This window comes from Sardina pilchardus, chromosome 12 (genome assembly GCF_963854185.1).
Source record: "Sardina pilchardus chromosome 12, fSarPil1.1, whole genome shotgun sequence".
Classification (NCBI taxonomy): domain Eukaryota; kingdom Metazoa; phylum Chordata; class Actinopteri; order Clupeiformes; family Clupeidae; genus Sardina; species Sardina pilchardus.
The window spans coordinates 33,529,476-33,550,101 of NC_085005.1; the positions used below are offsets into that span (position 1 = coordinate 33,529,476).

The 20,626-nt window shown below is 40.3% G+C and overlaps 1 protein-coding gene across 1 annotated transcript in view; it reads right to left on the reverse strand.

The window, feature by feature from the left end:
* The window catches only part of LOC134098133 (guanylate-binding protein 1-like), a 70,714-nt gene that overhangs the window by 21,472 nt on the left and 28,616 nt on the right, over positions 1-20,626 (reverse strand). The window contains exons 6-8 of the mRNA XM_062551103.1: positions 17,388-17,575; positions 17,052-17,294; positions 16,141-16,421 (exon numbers count right to left, since the gene is read on the reverse strand). Of these exons, the coding sequence (XP_062407087.1) occupies positions 16,141-16,421; positions 17,052-17,294; positions 17,388-17,575 (712 nt within the window). The remainder of the gene's footprint in view (positions 1-16,140; positions 16,422-17,051; positions 17,295-17,387; positions 17,576-20,626) is intronic.

Sequence of the window (20,626 nt, forward strand, 5' to 3'; positions counted from 1 at the left end):
AGAAGTAGCATCATTTAAAATAATGAGTGAATGATATTCTCCGTTTTGCGAATGTGTAGGCTATGTTTGCGATGTCTGCTGAAAAAAAGCTATAGGCCTATTGTTTCTACAATTTAAGCTAACTTCTATGTGAATTTGAGATTCAGCATTGAGACACACATTTTCACGTGTCTGATAAGCAGGGCTGTAGCTAACTGGTTAGAGCTTCGGCTTGAGCACCCAAGGGTTGCTGGTACGATCCCCAACCTATTCATGACGGCAGTTAATTGTCCTCAATGCCTCGGTGATGTCTGTAGCCTAAGTAGCCTAGACGAGTGTATGGGGGAGGGGGGATGATCGGTTTCAAATAGGCTGCTGCAATGGATGTTATGTATAGACCCCGAAGCCATTTGCTTTGAGAACGGCTGGCTGATGAAGTTGTTGGCTGGCTAGCTGGCTCAGCCAAAACCTTAATGCAGCCGCCACAGTTTTCATGACTGATAATGGCTTTAGTTGCCTTCATGTCTACAGATGTGTATATTGTATTAGATATCAACACACAATGTTATTGTATTGTTTTGGACAACGTTCTGCACGTTTCACTTCAATGTAGACTGCATGCATTCATTGCGTTGTGAACAGCGCAGCAATCTCTGGAAAGGAAACGGTGGAAGTCGCAGCAGTAGCCTAATAGCCTATCACGTTCAATGCTGTAAATCCATCTGTTCCAGAATATTTGGTTCATAGGCTATCATCAATCTTTGGTTTTGGTGTTTGTGCAACCGGGCCCTGACGATTTAACAAAAGTCTGAGTAGCCCTACGTAGGAATTAGGAAAGTATGTAAGGTGACATCAAAATCAGGCTACTTTGTTTGCTTCTTTTACCCATGTCATTTTCATTGGTCGTCAACTCACTGTGAGTCCTGTGTATCGTGGCAACGAGCACAATACTGATGTGGTGTATCCAGTGGGAAAATCTCATGCAGGCCTAGTTTCTAAGCTATCGTTTATTTTTTCGCGTGTCACTATGATATAATTATTTTTAGATGCAAAAAGTCTAACTGGCTTAGTCAAAGTTTGTCAGATGGCGGCTCAATTTGGCTCAGAAAATGATTGGCTGGCGAAATTATTTTTCGTTAATGGTAGGCCTAAACATTGTGATTCATCCGTTTATTTCAGATAGTTTGTTATTAAAAACCATTAACAAAAAATAATTGTTCATCGACGTTGAAATACGGCCAGTAAATTCAATCGATATAAGATTCTGTATTTCGCTCCTGCCAAGATGTGAACCTGGGTGTCCGGCGTTGCAGACAGGGGTGTTAACGCTGCGCCACTTGACATTTTACCAAGGTTGCGTTAGGATAGGTCTTTGACTTGACGTAACTCAGTCAGTCCAGCAAATATGTAAGAAAATGCTTATACATTAGTCTGAGCTTTAAAAGATAGCCTACAAATAGAAGATAAGATATACAACTATGAATGTACGTAGGCATACGCGCCCTACGTACATAAATAGGCTACGACGAAAATATTTTTTACACATGTAGGCCTGTCGCAACGTTTTCAAAACAAATTCGCATTTTACCACTGTAAATCGCCTCCATAGACTATGCCATGTAAATGAAAAATGATAAATGATAAAATAAAGCACATATATAATACATATTGCACATATATAAACGATATGTTTTATGGTAAAATATTATTCTCATGCCCGACTGACAGGAAACCCTTGCGACATCTGCTGTGAGAAAAGAGAATAGCAGCCTGGACAAACATGGCCGAACGCGAGACAACATAGTGTTGTCACATAAGTGAGCGCAAAATAGCTCTAAACTAGCTTGTACCGGTGTGCTTTTGATCATGTAAAAATTCTGGGTGACTAAACACACGTATTTAGGAAAAGTCGTGAACGTAGGGTCCTGGAATTTAATCGAGTGAAAATATATATTTTTTTTTGTAATCACTGCGGTCAAATGACCGCAGCCCGGCAGTTCTAGGTATATCTAGGTCAAACCTACACGGCGCTTCTAGTAATACGCGTCAGCGGTCAAATGACCGGCACTTGGCGCTTCTAGTGTTAACAAAATATATGAAGTTTAAGAATTCAAAATATGAAATAGAAACATCCTCTTGAGCAATGTGTTGGTATTAAAGGTACGGCCTTAGAGTGGTTCAGATTATACCTCTCTGATAGAAGCTTCTCTGTCAGCTTGCAAATTTGTTTCCTCCTCTATCCTGTGGCGTCCCCCAAGGATCTATTCTTGCGCCCATCCTCTTTGCCCTCTATATGCACCCTTTAGGTACCATCTTCAGAAAATATGGAATTTCTTTTCACTGCTATGCAGATGACACCCAAATTTACATTCCCCTAAAAAGTCAAGACTCCTTAAAAAATCTTGATGATGTCAAAGCCTGGATGGCCTTAAACTTTTTGAACCTAAACAACAGCAAAACTGAAATCCTCCTACTAGGACCCAATGGAAACTCCAACCAAAATATGGACATAGACGTCCTGAGACCCTATGTAAAGTCCTCTGTAAAGAGCCTGGGTGTGATCTTGGACGGAGATTTTACATTTGACAAACAGGTCAAATCAGTAACCAAAATTAGTTTCTTCCAATTAAGAAACTTATCCAAAATCAAGCCTTTCCTGTCTTTCTTAGACTTTGAAAAAGTAATCCATGCCTTCATAACAACTAGACTGGATTACTGTAACTCCCTATATGTTGGTATCAACCAGGCCTCACTATCCCGCCTACAACTGGTTCAGAATGCAGCAGCTCGCCTTTTAACTGGTACACGTAAACGAGAGCACATCACTCCCATCTTAGCCTCCCTTCACTGGCTCCCTGTTCACCATAGGATTCATTTTAAAATGTTGCTAACTACTTTCAAATGTTTGAATGGCAAAGCCCCCAACTATCTCTCTACATAAACTACATAAATACTCCCCTGCCAGAAGTCTTAGATCTTCTGATCTATTTTTGCTGACTGTTCCCAAAACTAAATTAAAATGTAGAGGAGACCGTGCCTTTGCTGCTATTGCCCCCAAACTCTGGAACAATCTCCCCCACCACATTAGACTAGCACCTTCTCTAAACACTTTCAAATCCCATCTCAAAGCCCATCTCTACTCCTTAGCTTTTAACTCAGTTTAAGACCCCCCCCTCACCACCTCACCCTAGATTTTAGATGCTTAACTTCTTTACCCTGTTTATCTATCTTTATTGCTTTGTTTTTATGGGGTTTTTTTCTATACTTTATTTTACTATTAATATTTACTTACATATTATTCTCACTGTATCTACTCTACCACTATTTTGCATTGCTATTTTGGTTTCATTATTATTATTATTATTACTACTATTACTTACTAATCTTTACTATGTTTCTTTAAAGTTATTTATAATTATTTTACTTTATTTTTATTTTATTTTATTTTACAGCACTTTGGTCAACTGTGGTTGTTTTTTAAATGTGCTATATAAATAAATTGACATTGACATTGACATTGGCATGACAAGCCATCATTTTGTATGTGTGTGTGTGTGTGTGTGTGTGTCTGTGTGTGTGTGGAGGGTCAAGCAGAGACTAGGATCACCAGGACTGATCACACAGTATTCAATATTACTGATAGCGTCAAGGTGGTGGCCCCAATTTGCCTACAGTTTTTGGAATATAGTAAACACTTTTTGAAACTATTACAGCTTGTGTAAGCCTATCAGTAAATTCTGAACATACTAATAATATATAACCAGTCAACAGATGTCAATCAGAATGACAAGCTGTGGAAAATGCACTCGTTTCTGATGAAATAGTGCTGTTCCTGCACTGACACAGTACATGTTTTATTTTTGTGAAGGTGCAACTAAATAAACTCAATTTCCCAGGAAAGCCACAGGTGTAAGCTCTCAAAATACTTTTTGAATTTTGTTTCTATCTCCTACAGAGGCTGAGAAATCAATAACTTGACACAATTGCTGAATTTCCAGAAAAACTTCAGGCTTTTGGGTTTTTTTCTGAAATCGCCCTTTGGTTTTCCAGGCTTTTTCTCCAGGCGTTTTAGGCTAACCCTTGGGTTAATAATATATAACAGTATGGAACAAATTGATTAACTGAAAAACATTGCATAGTTTACCTTTAATTAAACGCACAAGGGGTTCTTTAGAATGACTAAATATGGCAATAAATGTAGACTACAAATGTGTCTCTTAATTATAACAATGAAACAATGGCCCTTTCTTAGGTTTAAAGAGACCCTATGCAACTTTTTCATAGTCATAAAACCACTTAGAAATCGTTGTTTTGCTTGACTGACCAGTGACTGACCATCGAAAACAGTAATATTTCCTCCCGCGCCCTGTGACCCTATCCGCTATTGCAACCTTGCAGTTTCTGCAGGAGGTGATCAATCCTTGTTTACATCTGGAAGTCTGAGACGCGTAAGGAACAAGAAGAGCCACGCTTGCAATTTATAAATATATATATAGCCTATATATGCATAAATATACACGCTAAAGCTGTAGTGGAAGCTCTGAAGAGATATATTCAAGCATAAAACAAGCGAAAACGAAAAGCAAAACTGAAACTGGAGATGAAATTACCAATCCTGCATAGTTTCTCTTTAAAGAGACCCTATGCAACTTTCTGCAGAAGACGATCGCTCTTTGTTTACATCTGGAAGTCTGAGACGAAGAACCACGCTTGCAATTTATATATTTAAATATAGCCTATACATGTATAAATATACAAGCTAAAGCTGTCGGGGAAGCTCTGCAGAGCAAATCGAGTCCGTACCTTTCCGGAAATGTTATTAAAATGTTGTTAGCGCGTTGCTAGCTGCAGCAGCGACATTTCCGGAAAGGTACTGACTCGATTAAATTCATTCTGGACTCTCTATCCGACCACATAAAGACGTGGGGATACTTCGGTTTGGCTTTAGGGACCCTCTACTCACTACCACGTAAGTGTAGTGTTGGTTGGAACAGTAGAAGAGGCATAAAAATAGCGTTTTGTAGCGGCGAAAGGACTTGCCCCGGTCACTTCCAGGCTAACGAGTTTTGGCTAAAAACGGCGAACTCGAACTTTCTCAAAATACATCCGAATGACATGATTTTGGTGTCAACTCAACGTACAGTAAGCGTTACTTGAGAATGGCCATTTCACTCACGCTTTGCCTGATTCACGTTCAGCGTGAAATGTATTACAGCTGCATTACAACTTACCGCCACTAGGTGGCAGTACAGTCCGCTGTAGCATTGCTGCGGTGTGATTGATACTGTAGCCCAGTTCTACTCATTCAATAGGCGGCCAGGAAGCAACTTCTAGTGGCCCAGCCCATATAGTATATTTCGGAAATGCCAACAGAAATCCCTAGGAGCCTAGTCACCTACAGACTGCAACACTACAACTCTTTTATTGTTTTGTTTTTTCGGGTGTTTGTCAATTCAGTCTGGCACTCTGAAAATGTTCGCAAGGCTCTGAAGCCTACTTCGAAAAAGACGAGCATGAACTAATTATTTGTCATAGTTCAAAATTGCCATTAACACAAGCAGCAACACTTTGTTTCATTCGAGAGTTTGACAACAGTGAGGATGATTAGCACTATGCAAACAAGTTTTATTGAGTTAGACTGCATCTCTATAATAGTTCCGTAATCTGACGTATTTCCTCATGAATGTAATTCTGTAATTTCTCTTTGGATAGCTATCTATCTATCCAAGGGCGTCGGTTTAGTTTTCAGGGGACAAAAACGCTATTTTACAGCTTGGTTTGATAAGTGCTGGGGACATACATTTTATATGATCTTAACGATGTTGAGGACTTGTTGCGTTTCTGACTCTGCTGCGCCGTTGCCGCCAGAACCAGTTTTAAACGCACGTCTAGGCTATGTTTAGGTTACTTTATCAGCTTCGTACTTAAATGGCTCATTCCGAGGAGAATGAAGGCTAGTTCGCTGGCTTCTATCATGTCCTCAGGACTCGGCTCGCGCAAAAAAAATGAAATCGCGTAGGCCTACCGGTCTGTGTCCCAAGTAGCCTACACTCTAAGAATTAGAGGTGCTTCGAGGCACTTTGGGGATTCTCCAGGAACCTTCCCATCTTTGGGGTTCTTTGAGGAACCTGCATGGCCATTGTTTGTCCGCGAGCGTGGAACATTTTGAACTGCCGTGACGGACTTTCCAACGACTTTCCATTCAACGAACAACTCTAAGGTGGGTAACATTAACGTTAGCGAGTCTATACTGGTAAACATTAACTTTTATATCTGTCAATTAATTTTAGACCTAGAAATGTCTAGTGACAACATGTCCGGGGTAGTCAGCGTCGACATTTATATTCCCATAGTCCAGCTGCTAAATCGGTTTTGGTTATCACTTATCATAGCTAGCTAATCGTTCCCTGAATGCTAGCTTAGTTAACGTCAGTCATAATACACAAACATACATTTAGCCTAGGATACTTTATTCTCCTATTTTTCCCGTTTGACTAAAGATATGTTTAAAGCTGTCGTTGAAAATGACACTACAGTTTGTTTGATACTTGGGATGCCAGCACCAGCTAGCAGCTAGCAGGTTACATGCTGCCACTCAGACATGCCACCACTACGACATGCTTCCATTTAGACATGCCTCTATTTCGACATGCTGCTATTTAGACATGCTGCCAATCCGACACATTTTAGTACCCCCATTCCGACAGTTTACAAATCCTATTTTTTTCCAAGTCAATTTCACGGACCCTATGAGCCCGACGGATGCAAAGTGCGTCAAAAAACACACCCATTCTTCTCTGTTACATTGCTCCGTGATTATTAGTCACAGCGAGATGAGACCTATATTGCATGAAAGAGCAGAACCGGGGCTTTCCAACGAGACTAGACACGTGTCTGTACGATCAAGTATAAAGTATAAAATAAAATCATGAATTTAAATCAAAGTAGGCCCTATATCATATGTACAGTCTATATTGCTCTGCGTTCACGCACACAGCCACTGCTCTCGCTTGGATTACTCCGGGACCAGGCATCGCACAGACATGACAAGCATATCAAATGAAAGAGGAGAAACAGAGCTTTCCGTTGATACCAAACACATCGATCCTTTTGTGTTATAAAAACAGACGAAGTGACAAACAAATAAGAATGTCATATAGCTTCGGCTCGCTACTTTCGTTTCATTTACTCGTGAAACGCCTGGTCAAAAATATATGACTTGCATGTCAGATAAAAGAGGAGAGCTAGAGCTATCCACAGATACCAAATACAACCTTCTAGGCCATAAAAAAGACGAAGTGACAGCAAAATAATAACTGTAACATTAATAGCCTATTAATTACCTCATGTCGGAATGGCACGTTGTTTGAAAAAAAAGTGAAATACCGCCACTGCGACCATGAAAAAAAAAATGTCGGAGTGGTGGGACTTTTTCCCATAAGGAGACATGCCTCCACTACGACAATTGGACGTCAATGTCGGAGTGCTGGTATGTCGGAATGAACGGCGGATACCCAGCTGGCAATGTCGCCACTGTAGTTCGTACAGTCTGCTGCCTCTGCTAGTTGACAGTTACAAGTAACGTTAGCAGCTAAATGGAAACATTGTTATCATGTTGTTACATTGGACTAGTAGTGTTGCGCAGTGTTGTCGCCACTACTTTGCATTAAACGTGCTTTTTTATCATTTGCAGACTGGACCGAGTAATCAGACAGCCAATGTTCAAGGAGAGGATGCAGCCAGCGTGCAAGGAGAGGATGCAGCCAGCCTCAGGTGTCACCAGGAAAAAATGCGGGCCGAATGCCTTAAGAAACATCCCAATTTATCCATCCTGCAAGACAAAATGATCCGCACACGAGTAGAGAGGAGAAAATACTTGCAAACTCATTCAACTATGGAGGCCTTTGAAGAATATCCTGGGCTAAGATTCCCAGTTATAGTAAGTACTATAACTAACTATTCCCTCATCAGCTCTAAAATCAAATGTATCTCACATAGTATTTAATATTTGTTTTCTGTGTGTGTGTGTGTGTGTGTGTGTGTGTGTGTGTGTGTGTGTGTGTGTGTGTGTATGTGTGTGTGTTTACAGCTCCTCACAAAATCACAAAGCCAGCTAGATGTTGACATAGACCGCAGCATCATGACAGGAATGGGTCAAATCGCAAAGAAGGTCATAGAGGAATGTCAGCGGCGAGCTACTGGACAGGACCTCTTTTGCATGTATGAGGAGGCGAAATCAATGCAACATGTGGAGTGTCACAGAGGTGAGAGTTCAGGGTATCCTCTCTATTATATTAAATGCATGTGCCATGTCATCTAAGTTAATCTTATGAGTCATTCTGAAATATAATTCAATTTTACATTTGCAAATGTAAAACATACAACAATACACTACATGCAAGCACTAGTGAATGAATGTACATGTGGGAAAGTTCTTTCTCTAATATATTTTGAATTTCTATTTCTCTTTTAAACAAAAGGTCTGCAAGTCATCCTGGGCACCTTGCTCCTTCCATACCTGTTCAGAGAGAACCCCAAAGCACTTTATGTGATCAATAGAAAGGTAAGGTTTGTCAATTAGCCAAAATTATGTTTGTTGCTTGTTATTGATTTCCCATTTGTAACATCTCGTTGTCGTTTGTATGTGTGAATGTATGCATTTATCTATGTATGTATGTATGTATGTATGTATTTATTTATTTACTTATTTATTTATTTGGTTGCTAGGATCCAGAGGTTCCAACGCCGGTACTGGTCATTACAGGGAACCCCTTCATGGAGGCTTCTTTTGCTGTTCAACTCGACTTTCAGGATGTCCTTACCCAAGAAGTTGATGAGGTCACCCAGGCTTTGGCCACCCTAATGTCTATTTATTTTGTTTTTAATATTGAATACCATAAGAGTGTAAAAAACACCCTCTGTTTCATACAAAAATACCTAATGTCAAACACACCAGAGGGAAAGATCAGCCCCACTGTAATTAAAATGGCCAATTATTTATTTTCTTAATTTGTTTTGTATTGGTCGAAATATATATATGTTTGAGGATATAATGCAAAAAAAAAAGTAGTCTCACACACACACACACTCAGAGTTTGACTCTTTGCTCTGCTGTCTCCTTTAGATAGTAGGTAGTGTTTATTATTAATTATTTATTTATTTTGTTTGTTTATTTTTTCATTATTATTATTATTGTAGGCTATGTATTTATTAATGTATTAACTTTATTCATTCATTCATTCATTCATTCATTTCAATTATTTATTCATTCATTTATGTATTTATGTGCCAGGATCCAGAGAATACTTGTTAAATTATTGAATAAAATCTGTGGAAAACATTCCTTTGTTGTCAGTATTGTCAATAATAATAATAATAATAATAATAATAAACATAAACATGCATGATAACAACATGCATGATAAAAGGCCTAGTAGTAATAAGGCCTAATAATTGAAGGGTTCCTTGAAGAACCTTTCATGAAGGATCCCTGAGGAACCCCTGTGAGCTGAAAAGGTTCCCCCACAGTGGCAATGGTGAGGAACCCCAAAAGGTTCCTCGAGGCTCCTCTAATTCTTAGAGTGTAGTTCATTCTAACTCCACGAAAATTACCACCGCTGGTTAGTTTGCTTTGCTTTGGAGTAATTCATAAGGATTGGTGAATATGTAGGTTTCAGACCTACTTTCTCGGGGGGCAGAGACATTTTTCAAGGTGGTGTAGGCGCTGAAATACAGTAGCCAAAGCATACATATTTTAATCGTAGTTCCGTGGGCTATTCGAATTGCGGTCTGATCAGCGGAGGACGGGAGCAGTGAATCTAAATATTGGTTGTTTATCGAAGAACAGTAGCCTACCATGCCTTACCATTATCTTTGATATTTCACTGCATGGTTTTGAATATTTTAACAGTTGCCAAAAAATATAAGGGATTCAGTCAGTCGAGTTAATTTGATATTCGCGGCATAGCCTACACTTGAAACGCACGAGCAAAACGTGTTGTTTCTGCAGACAGACCCTCGGCTACACTTAACATGCAGTTGTGTTCTGTTCTCAGAGCATATGCTTTCTCTGTCTATGATCTGCAGCTTTTTTCACGAACTGCTGGCCTTCGTGGACAGAAAATTCGGCTACTGAGCAGCGAAGTTGCCGATGCGATGCGTGCTTCTCAAGTCTGATAATTTGCAGCACGATCGAATGGTATTATGGAACCATGGACTGAAATAAAAATAAACTAGCTAAAGGTTTCCCCAATCAGGAAATACATCTTAATTTAAATTTAAATTCTTCATTTAAATAGGCCTACTTATTTTAAATACTTCTTAATTTAATCCCACTGTCAACTCAAATTGTTACATCTGCGATCAAGTGATTTGAAACATAGAAAATATTATAACGATTAGTCTAGTCTAGTCTTTGACTTTTGAGTGGTTTTCCAAGCACCTATGCCGTGCCGACTGAGGCATTCCATGGCTAGCCTATCACAAAGCCAGCCATCAAGTGTTGGAAGCTATCTGTACCATCCCCCGTCTGTGAGCTGACCTCTGTGCCTTAGAAGACGAATTAAAAAAATCCCCCAGAGCAGTTTCACACATCATTAGCAATCTTATGTTGAGTGTGCGTCTGCAACAGTGAGCCTAGCCTACTCCTTCTAGGCTTTCGGAAACAGCAGTCATTTTTTGCCGGGGACCGGGTAGGCTACATGTCTCCACTCCTTTTTTTTTATGACGAACGATTTTGTCCCCACCACTTTTTAAATGTTTATCAATTCATCAAAAAAAGTTAGTGCCCACTGCCCAGGCTACAGATAAACCTATTGTGATCGACAATGCCAACGCATAATGGACCGAAATAGCCGTGTTGTCTACCTGCAACAATATAGGCCTTTTCCAAAAAACAATTTCAGTTACTTTAACTGGAAGTGAAAGCCAGGGGTATTTAAGTATCTTTGCCTCGGTCTGGTCTTGGTCTTGCCGTCTCTGGTCGACATAATGGTCGGGAGAGTTAGTACAACAAATAACAAACAACAAATTTCTGGCGTAGCCTACCGAGGTGTTTGCAGAAAGAAAAACAAATCAGGTTCGCGGATAGAACTCGGTCAGATTAGCGCGATAAGGCATTGAACATTTTGACATTTTTGAAAATAAAATACATGTAAAATATTTCCCTCACATCCGTCTTCCTATGTGCAGAAATGTGTTAAACTACTGACAACAAAATACATGCGTTTAAGCTATTGTGTCAGCGCAACGATGCAATAGGCCTACATTTTTAAAAAGTTGTCCATCCACCTTTGATGCAATCATTTTTCTGCATAAGAACATAGCCCAAACTTTCATAGGTAGATTATACCAATAGATCTCATGTTGCAGTTAAGAAGCCTATAGGTAGCCTACTGTTTTCGATGAAAAAGGCAAGAGCTGATTTTCATATCAATAACCCTCATTTGCGCTATGTTGATGTTATATCGCTGGCGACACTCGTTGATTAGAATTTCATTTAGATAGGTCCCAGGACCTTTTGTGTTTTGTTCTGTTAGTTTGGCCATTTGTGGTTGAATATGTTCATTTAATTTCAAGTGGCTATATGATTGGGCTTCTTGTGCGTGCCTGTGTTGGCGCTTGTTGCCCCGTTTGAGCTTCTGCGCTCACCTTTTGACATTTCTGAATGCCTTCCTACAGTTGCTTAGGCTAATTAAATCAGGCTTTCCACACAAACAAACGTATTGTCATAGCCTAAGTATGAGAAACCATCAAGAGAATGACATTTTAACTGTATTGGGTTCGGACAGAAAAATCCGCACACACAGATAGGCTATCCGAATCCGACCCTCTGACTGATCGCAGGGCTGATTTTAAAAATCGCTCAGCACTCGTCATCGCTCATGAGCATCCAAGCTATTGTACACGGCATCTCACCAGAATTCTTGAAATTGTCCATTACCCATCATTTATCTAAAGTGCATTTCACTCCGGATTATCCCTTTAATGTCCCAATTAAGATGTCATAAAGGACAATGTTTAGTCTATGGGGAAATTTGTAAGTAAGGGATAATGTATAGAATGCCGGTCATTATCAGAAAATAAGTCCCTTCAGGACGAAGCAAAACTACGGTGGCCGAGAAGGGTCACAACACATGCATATTCTAAAACATATGCAACCTCAGAAAAAACCCTGCAAACTCAGAAGACACTATCAAACTCATAAAACACTGAGTTTTCATCTAGTTTGCAGTTCGTTTCTATATGTGACCATTCAAAGCGAAATCAGACGTTTCTGTAAAATTTTATAAATTAAGTTATTGTGCTCACGTGAACGGCCATAAACTAAGCTTTCCAACGATATGTATATCGAGGGTATTACACAAACTATCACTAAGATAAACGCATCCAAAGTTGACATGGTTCTCCTGTCATGAAATGCCAGAAGACGAGAAATCACCTTTTTAAGCGGCGCGTGCACAATGGGAATGACAGCAAATGTGTTGAATCTTCGCCGGGTTTAACAGTCAAAACGTATGTTTTTCCGTGAAATGCGTTCACGATATTAAACTGTTGACTGTATACAGTCGAATTATGGGAAAACGTGAAATTCAACATTTTAACCCGGAAGTTTGTTGTTGTTGATTTTCTCAAAATAATGTTGTGCGCAAAACGACTGATTTCGCTATGAATGGTCACATATTTGCTCGTGTTGTGAATATTTGCAGCGTTTTCTGAGTTTGCAGATATTTTTGAATATGCATGTGTTGTGACCCTGAGAATGTCGATGTTTTTGAATATGCACGTGTTGTGATCCTTCTCGGCCACCGTACAAAACCCCTCCGCTGTGCGTCAGGGTTCTGTTCATCCTGTCGGGAATTATTTTCCGATAATTACCGGCGTTCTATACATTATCCCGCTTATTATACGGCTACTTGCCAAAACGAGAAAAGAAACTTAACTCAGTGTTCTCTTTAGCGGTATCCGCCGTTCATTCCGACATACCAGCACTCCGACATTGACGTCCAATTGTCGTAGTGGAGGCATGTCTCCTTATGGGAAAAAGTCCCACCACTCCGACATATTTTTTTTTCATGGTCGCAGTGGCGGTATTTAACTCTTTTTTTCAAACAACGTGCCATTCCGACATGAGGTAATTAATAGGCTATTAATGTTACAGTTATTATTTTCCTGTCACTTCGTCTGTTTTATGACCTAGAAGGTTGTATTTGGCATCTGTGGATAGCTCTAGCTCTCCTCTTTTATCTGACATGCAAGCCATATATTTTTTACCATGGTTTCACGAGTAGCCTAAATCAAACGAAAGTAGCGGTATGGCTATAGCCGAAGCTATATGACATTCTTATTTGTTTGTCACTTCGTCTGTTTTTATAACACAAAAGGATCGATGTGTTTGGTATCAATGGAAAGCTCTGTTTCTCCTCTTTCATTTGATATGCGTGTCTGTTGCCTGCGATGCCTGGTCCCGGAGTAATCCAAGCGAGAGCAGTGGCTGCGTGGAGCAATATAGACTGTAAATATGATAGGCCTATACTTTGATTTAAATTCATGATTTTATTTTATTTTCATACTTGATCGTACAGACACTGTCTAGTCTCGTTAAAGCCCCGGTTCTGCTCTTTCATGCAATATAGGTCTCATCTCGCTATGACTAATAATCGCGGAGCAATGTACAGAGAAAAATGGGTGTGTTTTTTGACGCACTTTGCGTCCGTCGGGCTCATAGGGTCCGTTAAATTGTCTTGGAAAAAAATAGGATTTGTAAATTGTCGGAATGGGGGTACTAAAATGTGTCGGATTGGCAGCATGTCTAAATAGCAGCATGTCGAAATAGAGGCATGTCTAAATGGAAGCATGTCGTAGTGGTGGCATGTCTGAGTGGCAGCATGTAACCCTCTTTAGCAATGACTACTAGCTGAGTAGCCAGCGAACGGCTTTGTTGCGGATTGATATGAAAAGCAATATTTTTTTTGTGCAAAGAACGCTTTCATTATACTGTCATGCCTCCCCGTAAAATAAAAAATCGTTTTCTGAACAATCGATGTCACCTAATTCAGCACCTTCATGGTGGACAGTGCCTCGTATGTCGGACGTAAGGAGCCTCTTGCAGGAAGACTCCTAAGTGATAGTTCGGGAACCACGACTATAAAGGTAAACAACTTTGGTAAGTTATACCTTTGGAGTCTTCCTAGCTCGCTAAGAGTGAACGTTATCGGGAAACCGGCCCCTGGTCCATTAGAAGACCTATATTACAAAGTTTGAATGAGGGTCCTAAGTTCTACATCACAATCTGGTCGTTGAGCAATTCGAATCCTATGCCAGGTGTTCAGGCAATAAAAGAAATGGGCTATGTCTCATTCCGCCCACTTCTACCCTTCGACCACTTAGTTTTAAGTATATAGTGTAGATAACACAAAAAGTCAGGGCACTGAAGGTACCCGGATGACCCCCTAAAAACGGTCAAAAAGTTCAGTGTGGAACGATGGACCCTACTCGCACTAAACGGACGCCATCTTGACTAAAAAGCGGAAGGGGAGGGACCAAGGACATCGTGGAGGTTTTTCAAATTTGAAAACAATGGCGGACAATTCAACCGAGCCTGTATCGTCGCAGGTCCGGTTGTCTCTGCTTTCATAAATGTAAGCAATGGTGGTAAAACGAGACATTGTACTGTTGTCTAATGCATCACTTACATGTCCCTCACTGACTGAAGCCGACATAATTATTTGGCGAGTTAATTAGCCTAAAAGTTACAGATTAATGCTACAGCTACCTAGCACGTTAAGCCAGCCAGCCACTGGGATGAGCATGTTATACATGTTAACTCTGGTATTAATGTAAGTAACAGCACAAATACAAAACGTTTACTGTTGTCTAATGCATTAATTACATGTCATCACTGACTAAAGCCAACAATCATTGGGAGAGTTAATGTAACCTTACATGCTAATGCTACCTAGCTACCTAGCACGTCACGTTCATTCCGTCTGTCATTTCCTGTAAGTGTGTTAACAAAAGTGTTGATTTTGGGACAGTACTAATCATCGAAAGTGGGCACTACGGCAGTAAGTGGTCAGTGCACATTCGCAGGGCACTGACGAAAGTAGGCGGAATGAGACATAGCCATGGACAAACAGACTCCATTGTTGTCAATGGGAGGGGACTGAAAAACATTGTTTTCTTCCCATCGTACGCGTGCAGACTTTGTGACGTTAGCCATCCTGTAACTTGCTGTAACTTGATGGGTCACACTAAGATGTAGGGTCTGGACACTCACCGTAGACAGGGCTCAATCGGAGGGGTGGGATAAACATTTGTCTTTCAAATTCCCTAAACGCTAAACGAATCATCTTCTTGTTTTCAAGTAGCAGGATGCGTAACCTTCCCTCTCCACGCAATAGGATAACGCTAAACGAATCATCTTCTTGTTTTCAAATAACAGGATGCGTTACCGTCGCAACTTCTGGTCGCATGTCAGTCACCATTATGTTAAGCCCACCCACCGACTCTATACACGCTGTGATTGGCCCGCTTGATTTTCCAGTTCTCAGCTCCTAAGCTCTACGGAGTGTTGCTAGACTACCCCGCCAGCCAAATTACATTTGCTGCCGCTAGGGGCGTCTAGATTTCGGTCACACAGAAATTTGCCATTCGTGACATCGAGTTTTTTTTATTTAGGTTTACTTGCCTCTAGGTAATGCTTTACACAGTTCCTTTCCGTAAATGTCGCTGCTGCAGCTGGCAACGCTTTAACAACACTTTACTAACATTTCCGGAAAGGTACGGACTCGATTAAATTCATTCTGGACTCTCTATCCGACCACATAAAGACGTGGGGATACTTCGTGTTGTTTGGAACAGTAGAAGAGGTATAAAAATAGCGTTTTGTAGCGGCGAAAGGACACGCCCCGGTCACTTCCAGGCTAACGAGCTTTGGCTAAAAACGGTGAATTCAAAATACATCCGAATGACATGGTTTTGGTGTCAACTCAACGTATGTACTCCCAATAGTCAAAAAAATTGATCTAAAGTGCATTTCACTCCGGATTATCCCTTTAACAACCAAATAAGTAGCTTTGCATTTCATAAACTGGAAACTCAATATTAATTAATTAATTTATTAATGCAATACATGATATATTGTAAATAAATTAAAGAGACCTCTAAAGACTTCAGGTGCTCTCCCTGATCGTCCTTAAAACGCCGCTTCATGAACTCCTGCAGGGCGTGTATGTAGAGGCGCTGGTGTTCAGAGGTGATGCGTGTCAGCTGTACAGGGAAGGTCTGCTTCAGCTCCTCCATGCCACTGCGGTACACCCCAACCCCGTTCTTGACCGCTGCCTCATTCTCTAACAGGGATATGGCAACCACCGCGTTCTCCAGACAGGGCATGCCACCACTGGAGATGATGTCCACATACAGCATTACCAGTTCACCCAGAACTTTGGAAAAAAAAGAGATAAGCACATGCTTTATTAGATAAGCACATGATTTATACTACAAAGACTGTATTTCTGATTATTTATTCATAACAACACACAGGTTGCAGGTTCCTGTTACTACAACCCAAATTCCGAAAAAGTTGGTTGAATGCATTGTAAAATGTGAATAAAAAAAAAAATCCATGATATACATATCGACCCTATATTTAATTGAGATTAGTTCATAGACAACGTATCAGCTGTGAAGAAGACAAATATGACTATTTCATGAAAAATATCAGCACATCTTGACAAAACAAAAGTTGGGATGGGTGCAAAAAAAGAAAAAGTTGTGGTATGATAAAGACAACAAAAGGAGGAACATTTCACAACTAATTAGGTGAAATGGCACCATGATTGAGACTCTGAGACGTAAAGACGTAGAAGTATTCATTACTCTGTGTAAACCTGTGTAGGCTAATGTTAAAACAAAATAAGAACATTGGCTCTCCTTCACCAGCCGTTCTTCCAAGAAGAAATATGTAGGTTATAAAGGCGTCATGATTCTCCAAATCCTGCCAATTCATTTGTGACCCTTCAAAGTTACTCTTCTCATTAAACCCTCACAACAGAATGATCAGTGTAACTCACCTTTCCCGTTGACTTTGAATCCATCTTTCAGCACTTTCGCATGGCTCTTTTCATAAACAAATTGGCAAAATTGTTCTGCAACCCTCACAAAAGTAGGTAAAAGATCACTTTTATTCATTTTTTCCAAATTAGACATATTGTCCGGATTAGTTGGAAATGGGAATGTGAAACACTTCCGAGATGGGAAATAATTCCGGATGCACTCTCTTGGAAGATTATAGCTTGCTATTTTTCCTGAGGTACCTTCAAAGGAATTAAAATGAATTAATCCAAAGATTTACAAACAAACATTCTGAAACAAGTGTGGGGTACATCACTGTTCTTAGTCACACGTACCTGTCTTCAGCTGAAGGGCATGATCTAGGTATTCATCGTCTGTCACTTTCTTCCCATTAATCTTTTTTTCCAGAGTGAAATCCCTCACAGCACAGATAAAGTTTGGGAAGAAATTCACAAACTGTACACTGTTCCCTTCTTCCTCATTTGCGTTGATTTTTATATGCTCTGTAAGTTCTGTTACATAACTGCATTGGGTTAAGGAGATAGTACTGAGGACAGAGCAGTAACAGCTTCAGGTTCAGGTTACCAACCCAGCAAACAGAATAACATCCGGCGACGTCCCCTACAGGTCCCCACCGAATGTCGCCTCCTTAACAATGTGGTTCCCGTTACATCCCGAGAACGTTTTTTGGACGTTGACAGCAGTGGTTCCCAACCTAGGCTAGGCATTGGTAATTCATTCCCGGACCCTGATTGTTGTGTGTGTATGTGGGTAGGAGTAGGATAAACACTGCTCTAGGTTATATTCACTCTCCAAGGTGCTCTTGAACCCATACTAAAACCAAAGATGGAAAGCTAACAATATACCTGAGCCTATATCGTCCTGGGAACGAACTTTTGATTTTCTCTAGGCTATTGGTCTGTCAGTTACGTTTGTTTGTCATTGTGACGTCAATGAGCAGCAATTTTGGGGCAGCCGTGGTGTACTGGTTAGGGCTTCGGGCTTGTAACCGGAGGGTTGCCGGTTCGATCCCCGACCAATCCACCATGGCTGAAGTGCCATTGAGCAAGGCACCTAACTCCTCACTGCTCCCCGAGCGCCGCTGGTTGGGCAGGCAGCTCACTGCTCTGGGTTGTGTAATTCACCTCACTGTGTGTTCACTGAGTGCTGTGTGTGTTCACTAATTCGGTTAAATTGGGCTAAATGCATAGAACTGAATTTCCCTCACGGGATCAAAAAAGTATATATTCTATTCTTTTCTATTCTATTCATTCAATTTGGCAGGTATTGCAAAAGGAACAATACACCGTGACAGCAACTCTGAGGCAAAGTGAAGTAGCAAACAGAGATGCCAGAGACCATTATTTTGAGAAATTGTTGTTAACCCTCTAAGCGCCACCGTCGAGTTAACTCGACAAGATGCGGTTGCAACAGGCGTTTCTGAGAAAAATGACCATTTATGTTACTAGTGGGAGGTCTACACTGTTAGAGGCGTCTCGTTTTTGCCTACTATTCTATTACGATATTTACGGTAAATGCAGTCATTGTCAACCACCAAGCTATCCACGTGCTGTAAATATAAGTAAGTACCGTAAATCTTAAAATAGCGGCGACCTTACAAAGCGTTCGTGAGTGTTGAGCCGACGGTAAACTTCAGAGGCAGATTTCTCCGTTTTTCTCTTGGCATGACAGGATGAACTCAACTCCTTTGAATATTTATATTTCAGTAATATGACGTTCAATTCATTAGATATAGGTATCGTATTGAAGGTTGATTAAACCCCTTCGTGAAAACTTAATAACTATTATTTTGAAAATTTAAACAATGTGACTGATTTCGCTGTGGAAGGTCACATATTTTGAAATGAACACGGTAATTGTCATAGTCACGTTTTTATCATGGTTTACTGTTTCAGCGGTAATCGCTACATAGTCACCAACTGATAACGAACGGATTGAAGAAAAAGAAGAATGGATTTGGAGTGACAAATCCAAATCTTGTGTGTGTGAGAGCGCGAGGTTGATGCTGAAAGCGTGAGTGTCCAGCCAGGTGCGTAAGAGTTGTCAACTCTTAAATTTGTAGGCCTATAGCCTACAGATGCGCGGAAATTGTATTAGGCTATACTTTGATCCACTTGGTGTGGATTCATTTTAGGAGCAAAATGCGAATGAAAGGGTTGAAATCAGTACTTGCACGTGTGCGTGCATTTATTATTTTCCACTCGCACTAATATATTTTTGGTCGTTTTTGCGACGACCTGCTCGCACTGTACAGCCCTGCCATAGGCTATACACAATTTAACCTAAAGACTATGGTTAGCCTAGGCTATAGGCTATTTAAACGTCCCCTCAGCTGACAATCTAGGTTTTTCTAATTTGAATTGTTTGCTCTGCTTGTGAATGAAGTTGTGGTCCACTTTTTGCTAAAATAGCCTATAGCCTATATTTCACATGTCTTTCATCCGAGTGGTTGTAGTGTAGTGATGGCACAGATGAAAACTCCTGCAGCTGTTGTGAGCAACGCAAGCATGCACAAAGAAACCAGTAGGTGGGGAAAAGCAGTAATACAAACATAACACCGGCAAACATAACACCGGGGCAATGCTACAGCGGACTTAAACTGCCACCTCGTTGCGATAAGTTGTAATTCAATGTGCGTGAATTAAGTGGCCACTTCTAAGGGAACCCACTGTAGCCTACTTAGACAGGTCATTTGCTCAACTTTTTGGGCCTAGTTTTCTGTCAAAGTTTTCTCAATGGATTCCTGGTCAGAACCCCTATTGAAACAGATTAAGACTTGGGGCATGTTAAATTTTGTCCAAAAATTCAAGATGGCCGCCGTATGGGCAATTCCATATCAGTTGGAACAGGTCCGACACCATGGTCCTCAGTTTTTCCTGATTTTTGGTCAAAATGTTCCTCCATGTCTCATTAGAGGAAAACCAAAATTTTAGCTTGGTATCTTGTTTAGTTTCTGAGATATGGCTCTTCAAATGTGGATAGACGTGTCCTAAAAAAAGGCTGAAAATGCCTGTATTTAATGAGCACCACTTTTTAAAAAAAAAACCCTCTCCTGTCTTAAGCCTACCATATTATTTTCTAAAAATTTGAACACTGGGGCAGTACCCTGTTTAGTTGTCCAATATCACAAAGGAATTATAGTCCTTCCCACCATTGAAGACTTATTCATCGAAACAAACCCATATTTTTTTAAAGCAATGAAAAACAAAAAAAACTGTTTTTGTTCTCTTATGGTCATGAATAGATAGCACTCACATTTTTAAAACTTTACATATATATAGTCCATGAGTAAGAGAACATGTTGAAAAAAAATTGAGATGGTAAGTTTTCGTATTTCGAGGCTATGGGCCTTCAAAGATGGCCAAAATGGTGTTTTTTCCTAAAAATGCCAATTTCATTGCCTTTTTTCAAGGACAAGATGAAATGCAAATCCAACATTTCTTTTTTCCTGCAATAGTATGCCACTTTGTAGACCATGTGAATGTGGTAGATCCGACCTGTCCATTTTAATATCCCCTCAGTACATGTCTGAAGTTAGAAAAAATGAAAAATT